At 39.6% G+C, this 19,776-nt stretch overlaps 3 protein-coding genes across 9 annotated transcripts; 2 read left to right on the forward strand and 1 right to left on the reverse strand.

Annotated features, from left to right (window-relative positions):
• Positions 1-20: 20 nt before the first annotated feature.
• On the forward strand, positions 21-12,964 carry LOC6047331 (chitooligosaccharidolytic beta-N-acetylglucosaminidase). Of its 5 annotated transcripts, none has more exons than XM_038265389.1 (3): positions 21-248; positions 395-495; positions 11,213-12,964. In XM_038265389.1, exons 1-3 carry the CDS (start codon positions 204-206, stop codon positions 12,924-12,926), a joined length of 1,860 nt encoding a protein of 619 aa, XP_038121317.1. In that variant the 5' UTR covers positions 21-203; the 3' UTR covers positions 12,927-12,964. The 5 variants fall into 5 exon arrangements, with proteins under 5 accessions (XP_038121317.1, XP_038121320.1, XP_038121319.1 ...); XM_038265392.1 differs by having other exon boundaries at positions 220-248; positions 400-495; XM_038265391.1 differs by having other exon boundaries at positions 221-271.
• A 1,664-nt stretch (positions 12,965-14,628) lies between these two features.
• LOC6047332 (transmembrane protein 50A) lies at positions 14,629-16,039 on the reverse strand. Of its 3 annotated transcripts, none has more exons than XM_038264074.1 (4): positions 15,904-16,039; positions 15,675-15,854; positions 15,473-15,604; positions 14,629-15,309 (listed from the first exon to the last, which is right to left on the reverse strand). In XM_038264074.1, the coding sequence occupies exons 2-4, from the start codon at positions 15,762-15,764 to the stop codon at positions 15,046-15,048; spliced, it is 486 nt and encodes a 161-aa protein (XP_038120002.1). In that variant the 5' UTR covers positions 15,765-15,854; positions 15,904-16,039; the 3' UTR covers positions 14,629-15,045. The 3 variants fall into 3 exon arrangements, with proteins under 3 accessions (XP_038120002.1, XP_038120003.1, XP_001864408.1); XM_038264075.1 differs by having other exon boundaries at positions 15,675-15,839; positions 15,904-16,016; XM_001864373.2 differs by having other exon boundaries at positions 15,675-15,982.
• A 1,568-nt stretch (positions 16,040-17,607) lies between these two features.
• On the forward strand, positions 17,608-18,787 carry LOC6047334 (transmembrane protein 267). The gene is made up of 3 exons (XM_038264073.1): positions 17,608-17,789; positions 18,030-18,356; positions 18,419-18,787. Exons 2-3 carry the CDS (start codon positions 18,072-18,074, stop codon positions 18,779-18,781), a joined length of 648 nt encoding a protein of 215 aa, XP_038120001.1. The 5' UTR covers positions 17,608-17,789; positions 18,030-18,071; the 3' UTR covers positions 18,782-18,787.
• Positions 18,788-19,776: the final 989 nt, after the last annotated feature.

The following is a 19,776-nucleotide window of genomic DNA, read 5'->3' on the forward strand; positions in this document are numbered from 1 at the left end:
TTCTTCAAACCAGAATCACATGGTGCATGTTTTTGTTTTGCCTGAGAGTTTAATTACCACCATGTAAAGAAGGCATTCCTATCGAATAACAGAGAAAATGAAGATGTCAACACCGGATTGATAACAGATAACGCGCGATCGATGATGGACAGCAAGCACAACAGACTGGAGAGATTTGAACTTAAAATTAGAAATCGCTGCGGATGATGCATCAGTTGGGTGAAATTTGTCCGCAGGAAATGGTTATGGTAAATTTTAAGTTAAATATTATGTAAGAGGATCGAATATTGCCAGCTTTCATTACATTTTTTATGTGAACAAAAATAAAAGTATCTATCCGCATTGCTTGATTACACAATCGGACATGCGAAACATATCATCTGCTTTGTTTCAGATTAGAGCCAACAGACAGATGCAGTCACCTTGGAAAATAGTTTTCCTGTTAATCGCTTTAACAGCGATCGATCCTTGGACGGAAGCAAGCCATCAAAGCAGGTAGATATTGAAAATTATTCTTTCCGACAGAATTTTATAGGCGGTTTTCTTTTATTTAATATTTTTACGTTTGTCTATTATGTGAGTTTAGTGCTAAATACATTATTTTTTTCTTAAATTCTCATCAAAACGTAAATTTAACCCAACACCATAAATTATATTTCTAAAACGACGACAAAAGTGTCCATGTCATTTATTGAAAAACAATGTCCCATCCCAAGCTTGCCACAAATTTTAAGCGTGCTCCTAACTTTTAATTTCCTGTGCACATATTGATGTTGTTGTTTGAGCTTTTATGCAAACAAGCTCAACGAATCCTCACTGCGGTAAACTTTACGCAGTAGGGTTGGACGCATTTAAATCAATTTCATTAGTGATACAGTTTATCAAAGTTGGGGTCTCAAAAAGGTATTATTTTCGGAAATTCTATGTATGTACACAATGCTTGCATGCTTGTTCTATAAACGCTTTCTAGCTCTCAACATAGTTAGCACGGAACCTGGATTCAAGGAGATATTCAGAAAAGTGAAAATTTGACCATTTTCCGGGCCAATTTGGGGGTATTTTTTTTTTTCTACAGGGTAGTTAAGCATGCCAAACTGAACCGAAATACGCTTTTAAAACATTTTTTGCTTTCCTCACCTTACTGAGGAAAGGTTATATAATCACTCGAAAAATGAACTAATTAATTTGACTTGGTAGACCCACCTTCACGTATACATATCGACTCAGAATCATGTTCTGAGCAAATGTCTGTGTGGATGTGTGTAGGTGGGTGGACAAAAAAAATGTCACTCGATTATCTCCAGACTGGATGAACGGATTTTGTCCCGCCCGTGTGGATCAATCGGACCGTGCACTGGACTCACAATCTAGAGGTCGCCGGTTCGAATCCCGCGGCGGGCGCTCTAAAATTCTTTGTGTAAATATGGGTATTCGGCGCCGTCGCTCCGTGCCATACTTTCATACACTTAGGAGCCCAGGGCGGCGAAATCCTTGTAGCTAAAAGGAAGACACTAGTGGTTGGTACTAACAATGGTGGCCGACAGCTATAAAGTCAACTTCATTTCGTTTTTCGTTTTCGGATGAACGGATTTTGACCGTATTAGTCTCATACGATCCGTCTTGGGGTCCCATATGTCTCTATAGGGACGTGGCGTTACATCGTGCTGCCACCTGGTTTTTGAGGTGCAAGAGTGGAAAAGTGCTGAGTCATCGTCTAAAAATAGACGGCGTCCTATCTCGCCCAGCAAAATTAAGTCGATAAAGTAGTCGGTTTCGATGAGAAAAAGTGGAAAACGTGGTCTAAAAATAGCGACGCCATCCCCCTATTTAAAATCAGCAAGTTTAGTTAAGTACTTCAAAAGATATGCTAAAAAAACTATTTTGGCGTATGTCCGGAAGATTGTAAAAAGGGTGTTTTTTGCAAGAAACCCTATCATTAGGGTGGTTCCTGGATATATGAAAAAGACAAAAGTGTTCTATTTCGTTTGCATCAACCGGAATTTCAAAGTTCTATGACCCCAGAAGCTAGCCTGAAAATTTGAGCTCATTTGGTTAAGGTTTAGTTGCTCCAGTTTTGATCTGAAGTTAGTATGGAACTTGATTCAATTTAATATGGAGAATTGTAACCTTTAACATGTTCTTATAGAAAATTTCCCAAAACCCTATCAAATTTTCCTATTCATAGGTTTCTTATAGGTTTTGATCCGGGGAACAACTTTGTACAACATCGCAAAGTGCTAAGAATTGATCCTGGAAAGATACAGGAATGTTTTTAGAGTTTACTTTTTTCGGCAAAATTTCAAAATATGCTTAAAAATTAATCTGTATCTTTTCGGGATCATTTCCTAGCGCTTTGCGATGTTCTACAAAGTTGTTCCCCGAATCAAAACCTATAAGAAAACTCTTACATGATAAAGTTTTATCGGGTTGAGGAAAACTTTCTATAAGAAGAGTTAAAAAGTGAAAAATAAATCAATTAAATTTATTGAAATTCCATTCTAACTTCATATCAAAACTGGAGCAACTAAACCATAACCAAATAAGCTAAAATTTTCAGGCTAGCTTTTTGGGTCATAGTACTTCAAAATTCCGTTTGATGCAAACGAAATTGAACACTTTTGTCTTTTTCATATATCCGTGAACCACGCTACCTATCATGTTATACATTTTCAGAAAGGTATCAAAAAGACCTTCCCAATGAGCACAAAAACATTGGAGATCTGACAACCCTATCAAAAGTTATAAGCACTTAAGTGTTATTTATACACTTTTTGGTGGCCGGATCTCAGATATTTCGGTGAATATGATGTCCGGGTCCATCATGCGAACTATCATTGGATAGGTTTTTTATCAGACCTTGTCGATTAGCTAGAAATATTGAAGGTCTGCGACCCCTATCAGAAGAAATGAGTAATAATGTTGATTTGTTTAACATGTTAGGGGGGAATGTTGCTATTTTTACTTAATGTATTGACTTTATGAATGTGAGGAAGGCATCAACCACCTTAAGGTGGATTGAGTAACGTTTTTTTTCAAAAAAATAATTCGTCTATACGCGTTTTTCGGTTCAGTTTGGTATGTTATACAAAAAAAACCGGTAAAATTTGCCCGGAAAATGGTAAAATTTTCACTTTTCTGAAAATCTCCATATAAAACCCAAGTTTCGTGCTAACTATATCCTACTTGACAGCTCGTTCCAAGGTTCCAAGGGGACCATAGCCGATCCATCAAACAAATGTTGTCTTCTCAATATTTTGTTTTGTATTAAAATGTAAAAAAGTGATCAGAAATGGTTTTATTCGTGTTTTTTTACCGTTATACATAAATATTTACATAGAGCCAAATCAAGCTTAAATTTGTGATATTATTGTTTACAACAATAAAGCTTATTTTTCTGAGAACAATGACCCTTTGTACGACTGCAAAGGATTTAAAATTGATGTTTAAATCAATTTAAAAAAAAATACTTCGTGGTCCTTCTTGACAGAAAAGGTCCTTTTTGACTGTTACCAAAATATATTTGAAGCATTTGAAGACATTAAGTTTTATCTGACAGATTTGGTCTGACAGCTTTATCATAGATTTTGGTCTGGTCTAGGCGAGGGATAGGACACAGCACCTTCCTGGTTTTATCATGGTCGAGATAGGCCCCCAAAACCAAAGCTAAAAACTCGATTCGCCACCTACATTCGAGTAGGAGAACTTTGGTGCAAGGTTACGTTTACGTTTTTGCGCGATAAGTGCAAAGGGAAGTGAAAACTATTTTAAGGTTTTTAAAAAGAAAATTGATCTTTTGGAATAAAATAAAGTTAACAGGAGGTAAGAAATAAAAAGTTCTATCGACTGACTTTTTTATTTTTTTGCTAAGTTGCCTTTTTCATTGAAAATTCTGAGATCCGGATTGAAAACGCGAGAATGAGGTTAGATTGCTAATTTTGAAAATCATTCCAACTACCATTTTTCAAGCAGAGCTTTGCTTTTATGGTAGAAGTGACTTTAAACAATATTTGTCCACTTGAACAATCTACATTCTCAATTGATTAGTTAGGTTTTGGTTGATTAAAACATTCCCTTATTTTGAATGAGATAATGAATTGGTAAAATCGGCCATCACAAAAATATTTTCGTTTAAATCAATTAAGCTATATATTTCTTACCTGAAAATGGTATAATTTGCTATCAATGTCGATTTTACGATGAAATAAAACAATTTCAAATTTCAAACCAATTTACTCGCTGTTGAGGTTTTGCAGCGCGACTGTGTTTCAAATGTAGGTGGCGCCAAAATGAGGTTACTTGCCAAAAATCGTATTCCTTTCTGCTGGATTGAAGAACAAAATCGCTTATTTCTCATGATTCCCTGCATCAATCTTAATGAAACTGGTTGCAAAAGACGAGAAAATTTTTTTGCTTTAAAATAATGAACATCAACTTTTGAGCGCGCAAAAATGTGTGACCTTTTTTTTAAAAAACATGTTTTGGAACACGAAAAAATGAGTTTCCCTGTATATATCAAGGAAATAAACAGTTGTATAGTTGATAACAGATGTGTTAACGTATGTTCAACATTTTTTATTGATTTTTGACAGACTTTCTAGCCAAATAGTCCAAATTACTATCTTTTTCTAAATTTCCAGTTTTCTCATAGAAAAATCAAACAAATATTGGAAAGTTATACACCAAATTGTTGGAAATAATTTTTCTCATCCGAATCCGGCATAAGTTGTATAAAAATGTTGATTATGAAGGAAAAAACACATTTTTTCAAAAAATCATAGGTTTACGCTATTTGTTCATAGGTGGCGACACGTGTCTTTTAGCTTTGCTGCAAATTCTCTGTAGGTTATAATGAAAACATCACCCCAAGTTTCAGCACCCTCTAGTGGGGGGTAATTTTGACGTTTGATTGCCTATTAGCTATTTGAAGTAAGGGCTCTTCAAAAGAAAGGGGGTCTAGAAATTGCCGTTCAAGAGCTAAACGACATGCGGCACCTAGTGTTGAGTAGCAGAACAGAGCGAAGAATGTCGATTGAAATTTCCGCCCTTTGAGGTTATGTATGCGAATTCTGTTTTGTTAAATTCCAGCGTTGAGAACAAATTTTGAGCAAAAATTCGAGCTGATACTTTGTTAACTTTTGATGCTCTATCATTTTAAACAATATTATTTTTTCAAAATTATTTTTTTTTCATTTTTTTTTTATTGCGTTAATTTATAGAGGGCAAAGAGTTAACAATCGTACTACTTGATTTTTTTCTCAAAAGTTGTTCTATGAGCTGTAAATTCAATTTTAAGTTTGCATTCCTATGTAACCGAACAGCGAAAATTTGAATCGTCATTCTTCGACGCTTTGCGCCATCTGTCGGAATTTTTGAGCTTTTGATCGCGAATAGCTTTACGAACGGCAGAACAAAAGCGAGGGAACGTTTTCTTGGGACTTTTCTTCACCCTCTCTAGCTTGCTTTCGCTACCGCTGCCGCCCATTTGATTTTTTTCTTGACCGGTTTCTTCCGAAGTGCATACCTTACATAAGCAGTTTCAAAAAAGGGTGCCACGATATCTCAACACTGCTTTGACCAAATCGGTAAGGACTCCATAAACCGGTCCAATATTCCAAAAAAAGGTCAAAATATTTTTATGTTTTTTCGAATAACAATGTCGGTTTAAAATTTTTGTATATTTTAAAATCGGGCTTTTTCATGCACACGGTCTTGAGTTTTTTCACTAAAAATTTCAGCCGGTTTGGTCCATTCGGTCCATCCAATCTCGAGATATCGTGGCACCCGTAAATCCATTCGGCGTGTCACAATTTCAAGCTAAAATCGTCTGTTATTGACGTTAATCATGAAATTTCTTCATAAAACTTTCAGGCGTGATTTGAAACTATGTTTTGGGTGGATTAAATAATTATTATGTAACATGAAATTTTTATATATATATTTTTTTGCATGTATGTAACCCCTAACATAATTCTTTTCTTTTTGTTAATTCCAATATCTTTCTTTTCTAAACGGGAAGGCCAGCTTAGAAGTTAACCCCAAAGAAGAAGTGTTGAATAGGATTGAGTTTGAGCATAAATGTTTTCTCTTTTATGTAATTTTATCTAAATTATTGTGAAAAAAATATTTTTTTTTATAAAAGATAATAAATTTTTAAATAATAAATTCACACCCGTAATATTTTACCTGTTTTCAGCTGTTTGGGTTGACCTCGCATGAGATCTCATTAAAAAACGCAATGTTTTTTTTTGCTGTGCAATCTAATGTCGCTGAAGTGTTTCTTTCCTGATTCATAGCCCCGATGTTCGACCTAGAAAACAGCTGTCTGTGGTGCAAATCTAGCTCAGTATTTCCTTACACTATCTGATTCTTACCTTCCAATGGGGGGGATTTACTGGACCACTTCCCGACAATGTCAATGTTTGTAACGGCTAATCTTTTTTTTTTTTTTTAAATTTATATTTATTCAAATTTCTTTTCCATGTACATTCATTCAGTTAAAATATTATTGAGTGTCCAATCACAAACGATGACTTTTCACCTCAATTTTAAATACTAGCAACTTTCATTTATTCATGAAATATTGTAGCTTTCGCTATTCAGTGATTTCAAATGTAGGAGGTCCTACATGTACAAAAGGAAAAGGGATACCTTAAAACTAACTTATAAACTATATAAAGAGCGGATCAATGCAGCTGAAGACTGCAATGATTTTTGTCGAAATGCATCAATTATCTTATTGGACATAACATCCAAAGTGTCAACTTCGGCTAATTGATGAAGTTCACTGGTGCTGAACCAGGGAGGAAGTTTCAGAATCATTTTCAGAATTTTGTTCTGAATCCTCTGAAGTTTTTTCTTCCTGGTTAAGCAACAGCTTGTCCAGATCGGCACAGCATAAAGCATGGCAGGTCTGAAAATTTGTTTATAAATTAACAGTTTATTCTTGAGACAAAGTCTAGAATTCCTGTTTATAAGTGGATACAAACATTTAATATATTTGTTACATTTAACCTGGATACTTTCAATGTGATCCTTGTAAGTAAGGTTTTGTCAAAACCAAGTCCAAGATATTTCACTTGATCCTCCCACTTTAAATTTACCTCATTCATCTTTATAATGTGATGACTTTTTGGTTTAAGAAAATCAGCCCTTGGTTTGTGAGGAAAATAATAAGTTGAGTTTTGCAGCATTTGGAGTAATTTTCCATTCTTTCAAATAAGAATTGAAAATATCCAAGCTTTTTGTAATCTTCTTGTGATGACACGAAGGCTTCTGCCTTTGGCGGAGATGCTTGTGTCATCAGCAAAAAGTGATTTCTGACATCCTGGGGGCAAATCAGGCAAGTCAGAAGTAAAAATATTGTATAAAATTGGACCCAAAATGCTTCCTTGAGGGACGCCAGCACGTACAGGTAGTTGATCAGATTTGCTATTCTGATAACATACCTGCAGAGTACGATCCGTCAAATAATTTTGAATAATTTTCACGATATAAATCGGAAAATTAAACCTTTTCAATTTCGCAATCAAACCTTTATGCCAAACACTGTCAAATGCTTTTTCTATGTCTAGAAGAGCAGCGCCAGTAGAATAGCCCTCAGATTTGTTGCTTCGAATTAAATTTGAAACTCTCAACAACTGATGAGTAGTTGAATGCCCAAGGCGAAATCCAAACTGCTCATCAGCGAAAATTGAATTTTCATTAATGTGCGTCATCATTCTATTAAGAATTATTCTTTCGAATAATTTACTAATAGATGAAAGCAAACTAATGGGCCGATAGCTTGAGGCTTCAGCAGGATTTTTATCCGGTTTCAAAATCGGAATTACTTTGGCATTTTTCCAACTACTGGGAAAATATGCCAAATCAAAACATTTGTTGAAAATTTTGACCAAGCAACTTAAAGTTGCTTCTGGTAATTTTTAATTAAAATGTAAAAATGCCATCCTCACCAGGGGCTTTCATATTTTTAAATTTTTTGATAATAGATTTTATTTCATTCAGATCCGTATTAAAAACTTCATCTGATGAAAATTCTTGTTCAACAATATTCTGAAATTCTATTGAAATTTGATTTTCAATAGGACTCAAAACATTCAAGTTGAAATTATGAGCACTCTCAAACTGCTGAGCAAGTTTTGAGCTTTTTCCCCATTAGTTAATAGAATATTATCACCATCTTTTAAAGAAGGGATGGGTTTTGAGGTTTCTTAAGAACCTTTGAAAGTTTCCAAAAGGTTTGGAATAAGGTTTAATTTGTTCGACATCTCTTGCGAACTTTTCATTTCGCAGGAGAGTGAATCTGTGGTCAATAACCTTTTGCAAATCTTTTGAATTCGCTTCAGTGCAGGATCACGAGAACGTTGATACTGTCTTCGGCGAACATTTTCAGACGAATCAGAAGCTGAAGATCGTCATCAATAATGGGAGAATCAAATTTGACTTGGACTTTAGGAATAGCAATATTCCTAGCATCCAAAATTGCATTAGTTAAAGATTCCAAGGCTGAATCAATATCAGCTTTGGTTTCTAAAACAAAATCATGATTTAAATTATTCTCAATATGATGCTGATACCTGTCCCAATTAGCTTTGTGGTAATTAAACACAGAACTATTGGGTCTGGTAACTGCTTCATGAGAAAGTGAAAAAGTTACTGGAAGATGATCAGAATCAAAATCAGCATGAGTCACTAAAGGACCACAATACTGACTTTGATTTGTCAAAACCAAATCAATTGTTGATGGATTTCTAACAGAAGAAAAGCAAGTTGGCCCATTCGGGTATAAAACCGAATAAAGACCAGAAGTGCAATCTCTGAACAGAATTTTACCATTGGAATTTACTTTTGAATTATTCCAAGATTGGTGTTTGGCATTAAAATCACCGATGATCAAAAATCGAGATCTATGCCGAGTAAGTTTATTCAAATCCCCTTTGAAATAATTTTTATTTTCCCCAGTGCATTGGAATGGCAAATATGCAGCTGCAATCATAATTTTCCCAAAAGAAGTTTCAAGTTCAATGCCCAAACTTTCAATAACTTTTAACTTAAAGTCACGTAACGTGCTATAAGTCATACTACGGTGGATAACTATTGCAACTCCACCGCCATTTCGATTCATTCGGTTATTAGTTATAACTTTATAATCTGGATCACTTTTCAAATAAGTGCCAGTTTTAAAAATGTTTCGGTTATAACAGCAACATGCACGTTATGAACTCGTAAAAGTTGAAAAATTCATTTTCTTTCGCTTTTAAAGAGCGAGCATTAAAATTCATAATATTGATGGAATTACTTAGATCCATGATTAAACTTCAGGGTAAGAACAACATCATTCGCAAATTTTAATCCAATCTGGATTGCTTCCATCATGGATGTAGCATTACTCATTGTTTGAATCAAACCAAACAGTGAGTTTTGCAAAAAGTCATTTTTCAAACGTAACATCGCCGAGATCAGAAGATCCCAAAGCGTTGCCAGCAGAAAAATTTTCAAATGAGATTTGAGGTACCTGCCCAATTTCAGAAAGATTGGTAGAGGATTTAAAATTCGTGGATGAACCCGAACCCGAAACGACGTTAGCATAAGAAATGCCATTGTTGTTACCTAACTTTTCCACGGTAGGGGTATTTCTAGAATTGTTCGAGTGAGACAGCACGAACGTTTGATTTAAAGATGCAGGTACAACCTGACTTTGAGAAAATTTCGGTTTGGATTTCGGCTGATGCTTAGCACGAGAATCCAAAACCTTTTTCTGATGGGGCAATCCCAGAAATTTGATTTGTGATTTCCACCACAATTTGCACATTTAAATTGGGTGACTTCTTTCACGGGACAATTGTCCTTGTCGTGAGAAGAATCCCCGCAAACCATGCATTTTGGAACCATGGCGCAATGATCAGTACCGTGACCGAATGCCTGGCAACGCCGGCACTGGGTCAGATTCTGGCCATTACCGCCATGTTTCTTAAAATGCTCCCACTTTACCCGTACATGGAACAAAAACTGAACTTTGTCCAAAAGTTTCAAATTGTTGATTTCATTTCTGTTGAAATGAATCAGATAAAATTGTGAAGTCAAACCAAAGCGAGAAATATTCCCGTTTGATTTTTCTTCATTGGTATTACTTGGGATGGGGCAAAGCCAAGCAACACCTTAAGTTCGTTTTTGATCTCATCCACCGACAAGTCGTTGGAGAGACCTTTCAAGACCGCCTTGAATGGCCGAGCATTCTTGGTCTCATACGTGTAGAAATTGTGTTTGTGGTTTTCAAATAACCAACAAAAGTTTGGTGATCTTGTAAAGATTCCGTCAACAAGCGACATTCTCCTCTTCGACCAAGCTGGAACGAAACCTTCAAATTGCAAGTTTCCTTGCAATTCTTCAGTTGCGTTCGAAAGCTGGCCAAATCGGAGACGGAAGTCACAACAATTGGCGGAGCCTTTACTCGTTTCTCGACGGCAGAAGGCTCAGTACGAGGAGAAGGTTCCTTGTCATCAGTTTCGGATAAAACACCGAAACTGTTTGTCAATGGAATTGGAGGATTGACCTCACATTCAGAATCAGAATCAGACCTCAGAAGAGGCTGTTTTCTTTTTCTGTTTCCGTTAGCCGGTTTAGCGTTCAAACGCTTCACCGACGTAACGACCAAATCTTCAGAAGATTTGCGTTTACCTTTGTTTTGACGCATTTTGCAAGCAAAGTTCTCTTAAAAGATGGCTTCGTTTGTAAAATACAACAAAATTTCAGGCGGGGTTAGTCTTGAAAAGACTGTTTAGAATTTTGGAAAATAACTCAGGTAGTCTTTAAAAAGACTGTGAATTTTGTTTTGAAATAACTCTGAGCTTAGGTAGTAAAAAATACCGCAGCTCTAGTGTCCGTTCACCACGAAGGTTCGCAAGACACTGATTGTAACGGCTAATCTCGAGTGCTTTTTATGCGCTGTAGTACACCGTTCCTGACCAAACTTAGTACTCGTCTTGGCTAGGTTCAGGCTAGCGTTTCACCATGAAATCCTCCGTGTTTATCCAAATCAGCTTGGGGTTCACCCTCACGATCGTCATTACCGTTGTAGCGTACATAATTGTGATCCACAAAACGCCCAGTGAATCCGAGGAAGCCGTTGAGCAAAGGTGTCCTCTTAGCGCAAACGCTAACACTAACGCTCTTTCAACGCTCGTAGTGATTCAAGCTTTGTTCGATCTTTCAGCGATCCGGTGTGGGGCTACCGCTGCGTGGACAACCGTTGCGTGAAGACGGCCATTGAGACAGAACAGGAGGAGGTTTGGGGTCTCCAGGTGTGCCGGTTGAACTGCAGCGAACCGTTTGGGACGGTTTGGCCGAAACCAACTGGGTCGGCGAGTGTTGGGAATGGGTTGGTGGCGATTGATGGAAGGTCGGTGGGGTTTAGGTCATCGGGAACGTTGAAGGGGTATTGGGATTTAAGTGCTGAGCGTTTCCGGGGTCAATTGGGTAACAAGCTTGCTGGAGAAGATGCCAATTCTGGAGGTTATCGAATGGTTGTTGAGTTGGACGTTAAGGATGATTCATTGGTGTTGAACCATGACACGGTTGAGAGCTACCGTTTGTCGGTAGGTCAACCGGTGCATGATCAAGTGATCGTTACCATTGAGGCGGAGAACTACTTTGGAGCCCGACATGGTCTGGAGACGTTGGCTCAGCTGATTATGTTCGATGATCTTAGCGGTGATCTACTGGTAATGGTAGGCGCTGAGATTCAGGATGCTCCAGCTTATCCTCATCGAGGACTGTCGTTGGACACTGTACGGCACTACGTAGAGGTGGAGTCCATTAAGCGCACTATTGACGCACTAGCCATGGTCAAGATGAACGTGTTCCATTGGCACATTACCGACTCGCAGAGTTGGCCGCTGGTCATCAAATCGCACCCAATTCTCCATACCTTCGGTGCTTACTCACGCAAGCAGATCTACACTGCAGAGGACGTCGAGGACATCGTTCAGTACGCTTTGGTTCGAGGAGTTCGTATCATCCCGGAACTGGACGCACCAGGTCACATCGGTGAGGGTTGGGAAAAGACCGGTCTCGTAAGCTGCTTCAACTACCAACCTTGGGTGCAGTACTGCGAGGAACCTCCGTGTGGTCAGTTCGATCCAACCAAGGAACAGGTCTACGAAGCGCTCGAGGATGTCTACCGTGAAATGAACGCCATGTTCGCTCACTCTGACCTGTTCCACATGGGTGGTGACGAGGTGAAGATCAGTTGCTGGAACACCAGCACCGACATCCAACAGTGGATGCTGAATCAAGGTTGGGGCCTGGAAGAAGCCGACTTCCTCAAGCTGTGGAACCACTTCCAGACCAACGCCCTCGAAAGTCTCGACAAATCCCTACAGGACAACCGACCGATCATCCTGTGGACCAGTCGTCTAACCGACGAACCCTACGTCGATCAATACCTGGACAGCGATCGCTACATCATCCAGGCGTGGACGACCGCCGATGACCCCATCATACCCAAACTTCTCCAAAAACGCTTCCGCCTCATCATCTCCAACTACGACGTGCTTTACCTGGACTGTGGCTTCCCGGGCTGGGTTCAGGGTGGTCTCAACTGGTGCGCCCCGTACAGCGGGTGGCAGGACATCTACGACAACGATTTCTTCGCGGTGGACCCACAGCTCTCCGCAAACATTCTCGGATCTGAGGCGGCCCTTTGGACGGAGCAAGCGGACCGGCACACGCTGGATTCACGCCTCTGGCCGCGGCTGAGCGCGCTGGCGGAGCGACTGTGGACCAATCCGGTGGAGCGGTGGCAGTCGGCCGAATCGCGGATGATGATCCATCGGGAACGGCTGGTGGAGAATGGGGTTGGGGCGGACAGTCTGCAGCCGACGTGGTGTCTTCAGAACGAGGGCGTGTGTCCGATTGATCGCAGTTGAGCGGAGGGGTTTTTGGAGGAATACATTGTTTTGTTTCACGGGTGAGTTTGCTGGGATGTCTAGAATGTTCCGAAATGTCCAAGTTAGCCGGGGTAGGTCTATCAACGCAACGGAGGTCTTTATCGATGTTTTCATTAGCTGTATACATTCAGGTAGCTTCAGTGATCTACGCTGGGGATTTGCCTACAAATTTGGATGTTTTGGGTATTTAGTGACTCCCTGAAGATAAGATCCGGATGTCAACCAGCTCAACGGCGATCATTTTCGATGTATTCATTAAGAGTATACCTTAAGGTAGCTTCAGTGTCATACGCTGAGTGATTTGCTTACAAATTTGATTGTTCCGAGTTATCCACTACCTCCTGCAATCTGGCACGCAAATCTGGACGTCAACCAGCTCAACGAAGTTCTTTTTCGATGTTTTTCCTAACAGTATACCTTTGAGTAGCTTCAGTGACCAACTCCGAGTGATTTATCTTCAAATTTGAATATTTTGGGTCCCCAAAGAACTCCCAGGAGCTAAGACCTGGAAGTCAACCAGCTCAACGGAGGTCTTTAAGTTGTATTCACTAACAGTATACCTTCAGGTAGCTTCAGTGACCTACGCTAGGCGATTTGCTAACAAATTTGAATGTACCGAGTCATCCAAGAACTACTTGGAGTTAAGATCTGGGCGTCAACCAGCTCAACGGCGATCATTTTCGATGTATTCACTAACAGTATACCTCCAGGAAGCTTCAGTGACTTACGCTAAGTGATTTGCTAACAAATTTGAATGCACCGAGTCATCCAAGAACTACTTGGAGTTAAGATCTGGTCGTCAACCAGCTCAACGGAGGTCTTTTTAGGTGTATTCACTAACAGTATACCTTCAGGTAGCTTCAGTGACCTACGATGTGTGATTTTCTAACAAATTTGAATGTACCGAGTCATCCAAGAACTACTTGGAGTTAAGATCTGGATGCCAACCTGCTCAACGAGGTCTTTTTCGATCTTTTTACAAGCAGAACGCCTTCAGGTAGCTTCAGTGACTTACGCTAAGTGATTTTCTAACAAATTTGAATGTACCGAGTCATCCAAGAACTACTTGGAGTTAAGATCTGGTCGTCAACCAGCTCAACGGGGATCTTTTTTGATGTTTTCACAAGCCGAACGCCATCAGTTAGCTTCAGTGACATACGCTAGGTGATTTGCTAACAAATTTGATTGTACCGAGTCATCCAAGAACTACTTGGAGTTAAGATCTGGACGTCAACCTGCTCAACGGGGATCTTTTTTGATGGTTTCACAAGCAGAACGCCAGGTAGCTTCGATGACATACGCTAGGTGATTTGCTAACAAATTTGAATGTACCAAGTCATTCAAGAACTTCCTGGAGTTATGATCTGGAAGTCAACCAGCTCAACGGAGGACTTTTTAGGTGTATTCACTAACAGTATACCTTCAGGTAGATTCAGTGACCTATGCTGTGTGATTTTCTAACAAATTTGAATGCACCGAGTCATCCAAGAACTACTTGGAGTTAAGATCTGGACGTGAACCAGCTCAACGAAGATTTTTTTATGTATTTATTGTGAGTGATTTTCTTTCAAAATTTGAATATGTTGGGTCATTCAAGAACTTTCTGGAGGGAAGATTTGGACGTCAACCAGCTCAACCGAAGCTTTAGAAATCTTATTCGGACAATTAAATAAACATATTGTTACCTATATCGTAAGTTGTTCTTTTTATTACATACTTTATGAGTAATTTATACATATGCCAGAAAATTAAAGTACTCTATTTCGGATAGTTACGGGTACATTGTAAGAATAAATTCCTTCCTTTTCCTTCGTTTGGAGTGTGGGATTATCGGCTAACTGTTACTGTAAAATTTGCATAAATTGCGGCGGTATTTTCTCTTGACTCAGTTTTTACTTCTAAACAAACCCAAGCAAAACATAATATTTATCTTCTTTTCTGCTGCCTGTACTCATTGTATTTTACTGGGTATTCATGATCAGTAGGTATGATAAACTTATTCGAAATGAAAGATGCAGATGCAGTTCGTGTGATCACACGCACTGAGACGGAAAAAATCGTACTCACGCCACCCAGAAAAAAAAACCAACATCACTCCTTAAAAGATTCCCGCGGCGTACGGATCGTCGCTGTGGCGGCCAAACTTGTAGATCAGCGACGAGAAAAAGATGAAGATGTTATGCACCAGCAGAGCGTACCCCGGTCCCTTGTCCGACTTGTCATCGTTGACGGCAAACTCGGCGATCATGATCCAGATGGCGGCGATGATTGAGGCAAAGCCCAGCACGAACCCGATGAACAGGAAAACCTTGATGCCGCTCTCGCCCATCACACCGCCCGTGTAGGCCGCGCCACCGTGCAGCTGAAATGGTTGCAGTTAAAACGTTCATAGTTTGCTCTTGTCCAGCACGAATTCTTTCATTTTAACATGACATCGATATCGACTCTCAATGATTATTTCGTCAGCAATCAAGCAAGAACAAAGTTTTCGTGGCCAGCTTCAGAAGCAGCCTCGAATGACTCACCATTTCGTTCGAGATCGAGTTGACCATGAAGAAGCTGATCGTGGCCAGGATGCCACAGATGTAGTACGAAAAGTCCCACGACTTTGGATGGACCGAGGCCGTATCGATTGCGATCCACCACCCGGAGAAGAACTGCAAACAAAGAGGGATTAAAATTTGCACACGGTCCGTATAATCCAATTATCAAATTATTGTTGTTTACCAGGAATGACGCCACCAGGGTCGCGATAATGTTCCGTCTGGGGACATTTTCGACCCAGTACGACTGTCTGATTCTGTCCATGATCGACATTTTGTTGTGGTGACTTGCTCGCACTGTCCTTGAGCCGAGTTGATTACTTTGTCCTGTACGACGGTGATGTCCTGCCTTCAAAGCAAAGAACTTTCTTTTAATTTGCAGAGTGCTCTCCTTGAATGATTTTTTCCTCTACCTTTATTGATAAATTTTTCACGTCTGCCTTTTCCACTGTTTTCTTCTGCCTCTGTTCACCCTACTTTGACGAAAGTGTTTTGATGACTGTCGAATGACTGGTGTGTCAGATATGCGACGACATTGAACGCACTCTTTTTTATGTTGATGATTCTTAAGGGGTTTTTTGGGGTGATTTGCAAACAATTTGTTTTGTTGAGGTTTGATTTCACCTTAATAAATTTTTGATTGTTGGACTTTGCAAAAATGATTTGTTATTTGTTAGTTTACTGGAAAAAAATATCCTTACATTGAAAAACGCTACTCTATCTAGTCGACTGGGATTGAACCCAGGCCGTAATCCCTTTTTTTTAAATGTTTAAAAATATCAACTTTCAATTTTGTTGTTTGTTACAACAAGTAGAACAAGTAACACTACTGATGAACTTGTTGTGACTCTATCATTCTAGTTTCATTTGAGGAGTGAGATTTGATAATTTTTCAAACGATTTGCATTTTAGGTAGAGTTAATCAATAGAATAAATAAATTATTCGCTCTACAGCATTGCCTTGGCGTTGTCGATTGCGAGATTCCTACTCGAAACTAGGTGTCCGAAGGCTTGATTGTTAAGGCAATAGGAGGATGGCGTCGCTATTTTTAGACCATGTTTTCCACTTTTCCTCCATCGAAACCGACTACTTTATCGACTTCATTTCACTGGGCGAGATAGTATGCCGTCTATTTTTAGACGATGTCTCAGCACTTCACCTAGCACTTAAAAAAACCAGATGGCAACTTCCCCGTCCGACGGAAGGCGTGATCAGACAAATCTCGTCTCGATAAATTCCACCGGGACTTTCTGGGATAGAACCCAGGCTGACTGAGTGAGAGGCAACCACGCTCACCACGGCCCCAAACTCCATTATATTTTGGGAAAATGTCGGTAAACTATCGAAGGGCAATCTTAAAATTTTTTCAATATCTTTTGAATTGTTTTTTTTTTTTTTTAATTTTAATTAGAAATTACGATAGGTGTATCGTTTTTCGACCCCCACTGACAGTTTATGAATTAAGGCCAAACATAATTTATGTGAAGTTATCATAAATGTGGCAGGTAAAGCTATCATGTCAAGAAAAATTTCAAATGGGCAGCAGCGGCAGCGAAAGCAAGCCAGAAAGAAAAGCCCCAAGAAGCCGCTCCCTCTATTTTGTTCTACTGTTCGTAAAGCTGTTTCTTGACCTCGAGTTTTCAACTAAAATCGAGTGATAAACAAGGTGTTAAATAACTCAGCAGATTTTTACGAGAATTTGTATCATTAGTTTTGCGAAATAAATTGTTAAGATATTTAATCTTGAAACTCATTCGATTTAACTTGGACAACATCCTTTAAGGCTAGTACGCAGACCGGAAGGAAAGGGGTCAAGAACTCGTGAAAACTCCTTTTAGGAGCTTTAATTGAACGTCAGAATGCCGATTTGTCAACATTAGTAAATTAAAAGTGAGTACAATAATTATATTCTTTAAAAAATGACAAAACATTGTGGGTTTCAAATGCTTTATAATGCTATGTGATCGTTTCCATTTATTGAAATTTTAAATATTTTTTTTAATTTTTATTTTCTTTGCTGACGCCATTTTCTGGGTGTGTAAAATGGTGACGGTAAACTACTGAAGGGTGGTAGTTTCGCATTACAGCGGTTTGTTTACGATGAGTTGTTTTGTGGTGACCGAGATCGGTACGTGTTGTTTGTTTGTTTTCAAGAGCACTCACCTGTTTTCTTTGTCTCTGTTGCATTTGACTTAGTTTTAGCAAGTTGCTTTATTTAGAATGACGAATATTTGATTTTTTTAAAAATATTCCTTATTATGAGCAATTGCAGAAAACTCTATTGACAAAAACAAATCGGTAAGTGAAGGTTTAAAATCGTTATAGATTAAATTTCTTCAATAGAATTATGGAATTTGATTAGCATAGTGCTAAATAGGAAAACTGGGCCAACAAATTTCAACAGCCGATTATTTAAATTAGTCTGAGGTGAAAGTTGAAGTTGAATTAATTTAGAGATTGCTCCCATATCTGTGTCAATTATTATTGGAATTTGGATAGTTTTTTCAAGCGCCTTTAACTGATAGTTCTCTTTTGTAGTGCTAACACCATTCTGAATGAGAATCATACACCCGTGCCACAATGACGCCAACGGTGCTACTTGCCCTGGAACATCTGCTACTGTTGGTGATTTGCATCACCGGCGACAAACTGGGTGCCATCGTTCAGAAACCTCCACTGCTGCGAGCAGTCATAGACAACATAACACACGCCCTAATCGGCGGACTGGTCACCGAAATCATCGTACGAGACTACAAAGATCAGCTCGATCGAAGCGACCAGATAACGCTGATCGCTGTCGGATTCGTTGCTTCTTCGTGGATAGATCTGGACCACTTCATCGAAGCGCGATCGTTTCATCTGGATGTAATTCTTGAAACATTTTTTTTTGTCTTTTGAACTATTAACGCAAATTGTACCTCCCGTAGGACGCCACCAGCCTGACCCACCGACCCTTCTTCCACAACTCGATGATCTTCGTGACACTGTTCGCCTCAATGATCACATCCGTAATATGCCAGCACAGTTTGTTGGTCTCGTTGTGGTTTTCGGTAGGCTTTGTGGCATTCTTCACGCACCAAGTTAGGGACGCCATCCGGCGGGGTCTTTGGTTTCGGGCACCGTACCTCAACTACAGCACGGCACCGGTCATCTACTGGGTGTATCTGGCGCTGGAGCAGCTGTGCGCTCACGCCGTGATACAACTGCTGGCGATGCAGCAACGACACGGCCACCAGCTGGTGGGAACGGAAAGCTTTGGCGTGAAATATAAACCTCTTGAGGTTGTTTGATGTCAAGGCTGTATATCACTTAATCCACACTTAATCCCGAGTACCTTAGGTAGAAAGCCATGGTTTGATGTATGGTGTGATAGTTTGCTAGAGCTTGAACTGAAAGAAACTATCCTGTATCATAATCTGAATCAAGAAAAATCAAAGCTGACTGACTGATTGACAGCCGTTTTCACTCAAAAGTCAAAGTAGTTATGTCACTGACATAACCGGAATGGCGTAGACTACGTAAAGTTTTGATATGTGAACCATTTCTTAATTTTGATGAATTAGCTAGACACTTGAAATACATTAACGGAATAAGATCGTGAATGCGAATGGTAAATTCAGTCGGACCGTGTACGTACCGGTTGTTGAAATAGAATTTATATACGATTCGAATTGACTTTTACTAGAAAGAGATGGCAAATCTAATGCGAACAAAACCGCAGCTACCATGTAAACATACTTTGAATGTGTTGATAAATCTTTGACTAGACAACATCGAATGGAGGAAGGAAGAGAAGAACGAAAACGATTTTTCGCGAACCGAGTGAATGTTTGGTAGCAGAATGAGGGGAGGGCAGCCTCAGAAAGCTGTGCAATCTGTCACCCCGAAGTAAATCGTGTCAATTCAATTAGAGGAAGGAAGATATAAGCGTTTGACGGATGCAGTATTCCAGGGCCTTCGGCCCGGGTTTTTAGGAGTTGGGGGCGAGAGCAGCCTCAGAAAGCTGTGCAGACCGTCGCCCCCGAAAACCAAAATTTGTTCCTGAAATTTAAACTGTAATTATTCATTGCGCTGCCTCGCCCCGGGTGGGACGAGGGATAGGAAGTGAGGGAACTCCGAAGAGTTGGAAAGTTTAACAACTAGAATTTGGAAGTTTCACAACCACGGCTTGACCCACGCGAGGCAACTTTTCGGCGAGAAGGAGCAAGCGCGCGCCCCATCTTGTTGCTGCCTCGTCCCGGGTGGGACGATCCAAACGGTCCGGCCATCGAGAGGCAACTGGCTG

This window comes from Culex quinquefasciatus, chromosome 3, assembly GCF_015732765.1.
Source record: "Culex quinquefasciatus strain JHB chromosome 3, VPISU_Cqui_1.0_pri_paternal, whole genome shotgun sequence".
NCBI classification, from domain to species: domain Eukaryota; kingdom Metazoa; phylum Arthropoda; class Insecta; order Diptera; family Culicidae; genus Culex; species Culex quinquefasciatus.

Excerpts from the sequence above, each read along its gene's own strand:
- LOC6047331 (XM_038265388.1), top strand. The coding sequence starts at position 11,011 with ATGAAATCCTCCGTGTTTATCCAAATCAGCTTGGGGTTCACCCTCACG. Across the intron at positions 11,136-11,185 it reads GAGGAAGCCGTTGAGCAAAG|TGATTCAAGCTTTGTTCGAT; the intron begins GTGTCCTCTTAG and ends CAACGCTCGTAG.
- LOC6047332 (XM_038264074.1), bottom strand. The coding sequence starts at position 15,764 with ATGTCGATCATGGACAGAATCAGACAGTCGTACTGGGTCGAAAATGTC. Across the intron at positions 15,605-15,674 it reads CCCTGGTGGCGTCATTCCTG|TTCTTCTCCGGGTGGTGGAT; the intron begins GTAAACAACAAT and ends CTTTGTTTGCAG. Across the intron at positions 15,310-15,472 it reads ACTCGATCTCGAACGAAATG|CTGCACGGTGGCGCGGCCTA; the intron begins GTGAGTCATTCG and ends CAACCATTTCAG.
- LOC6047334 (XM_038264073.1), top strand. The coding sequence starts at position 18,072 with ATGACGCCAACGGTGCTACTTGCCCTGGAACATCTGCTACTGTTGGTG. Across the intron at positions 18,357-18,418 it reads CGCGATCGTTTCATCTGGAT|GACGCCACCAGCCTGACCCA; the intron begins GTAATTCTTGAA and ends TACCTCCCGTAG.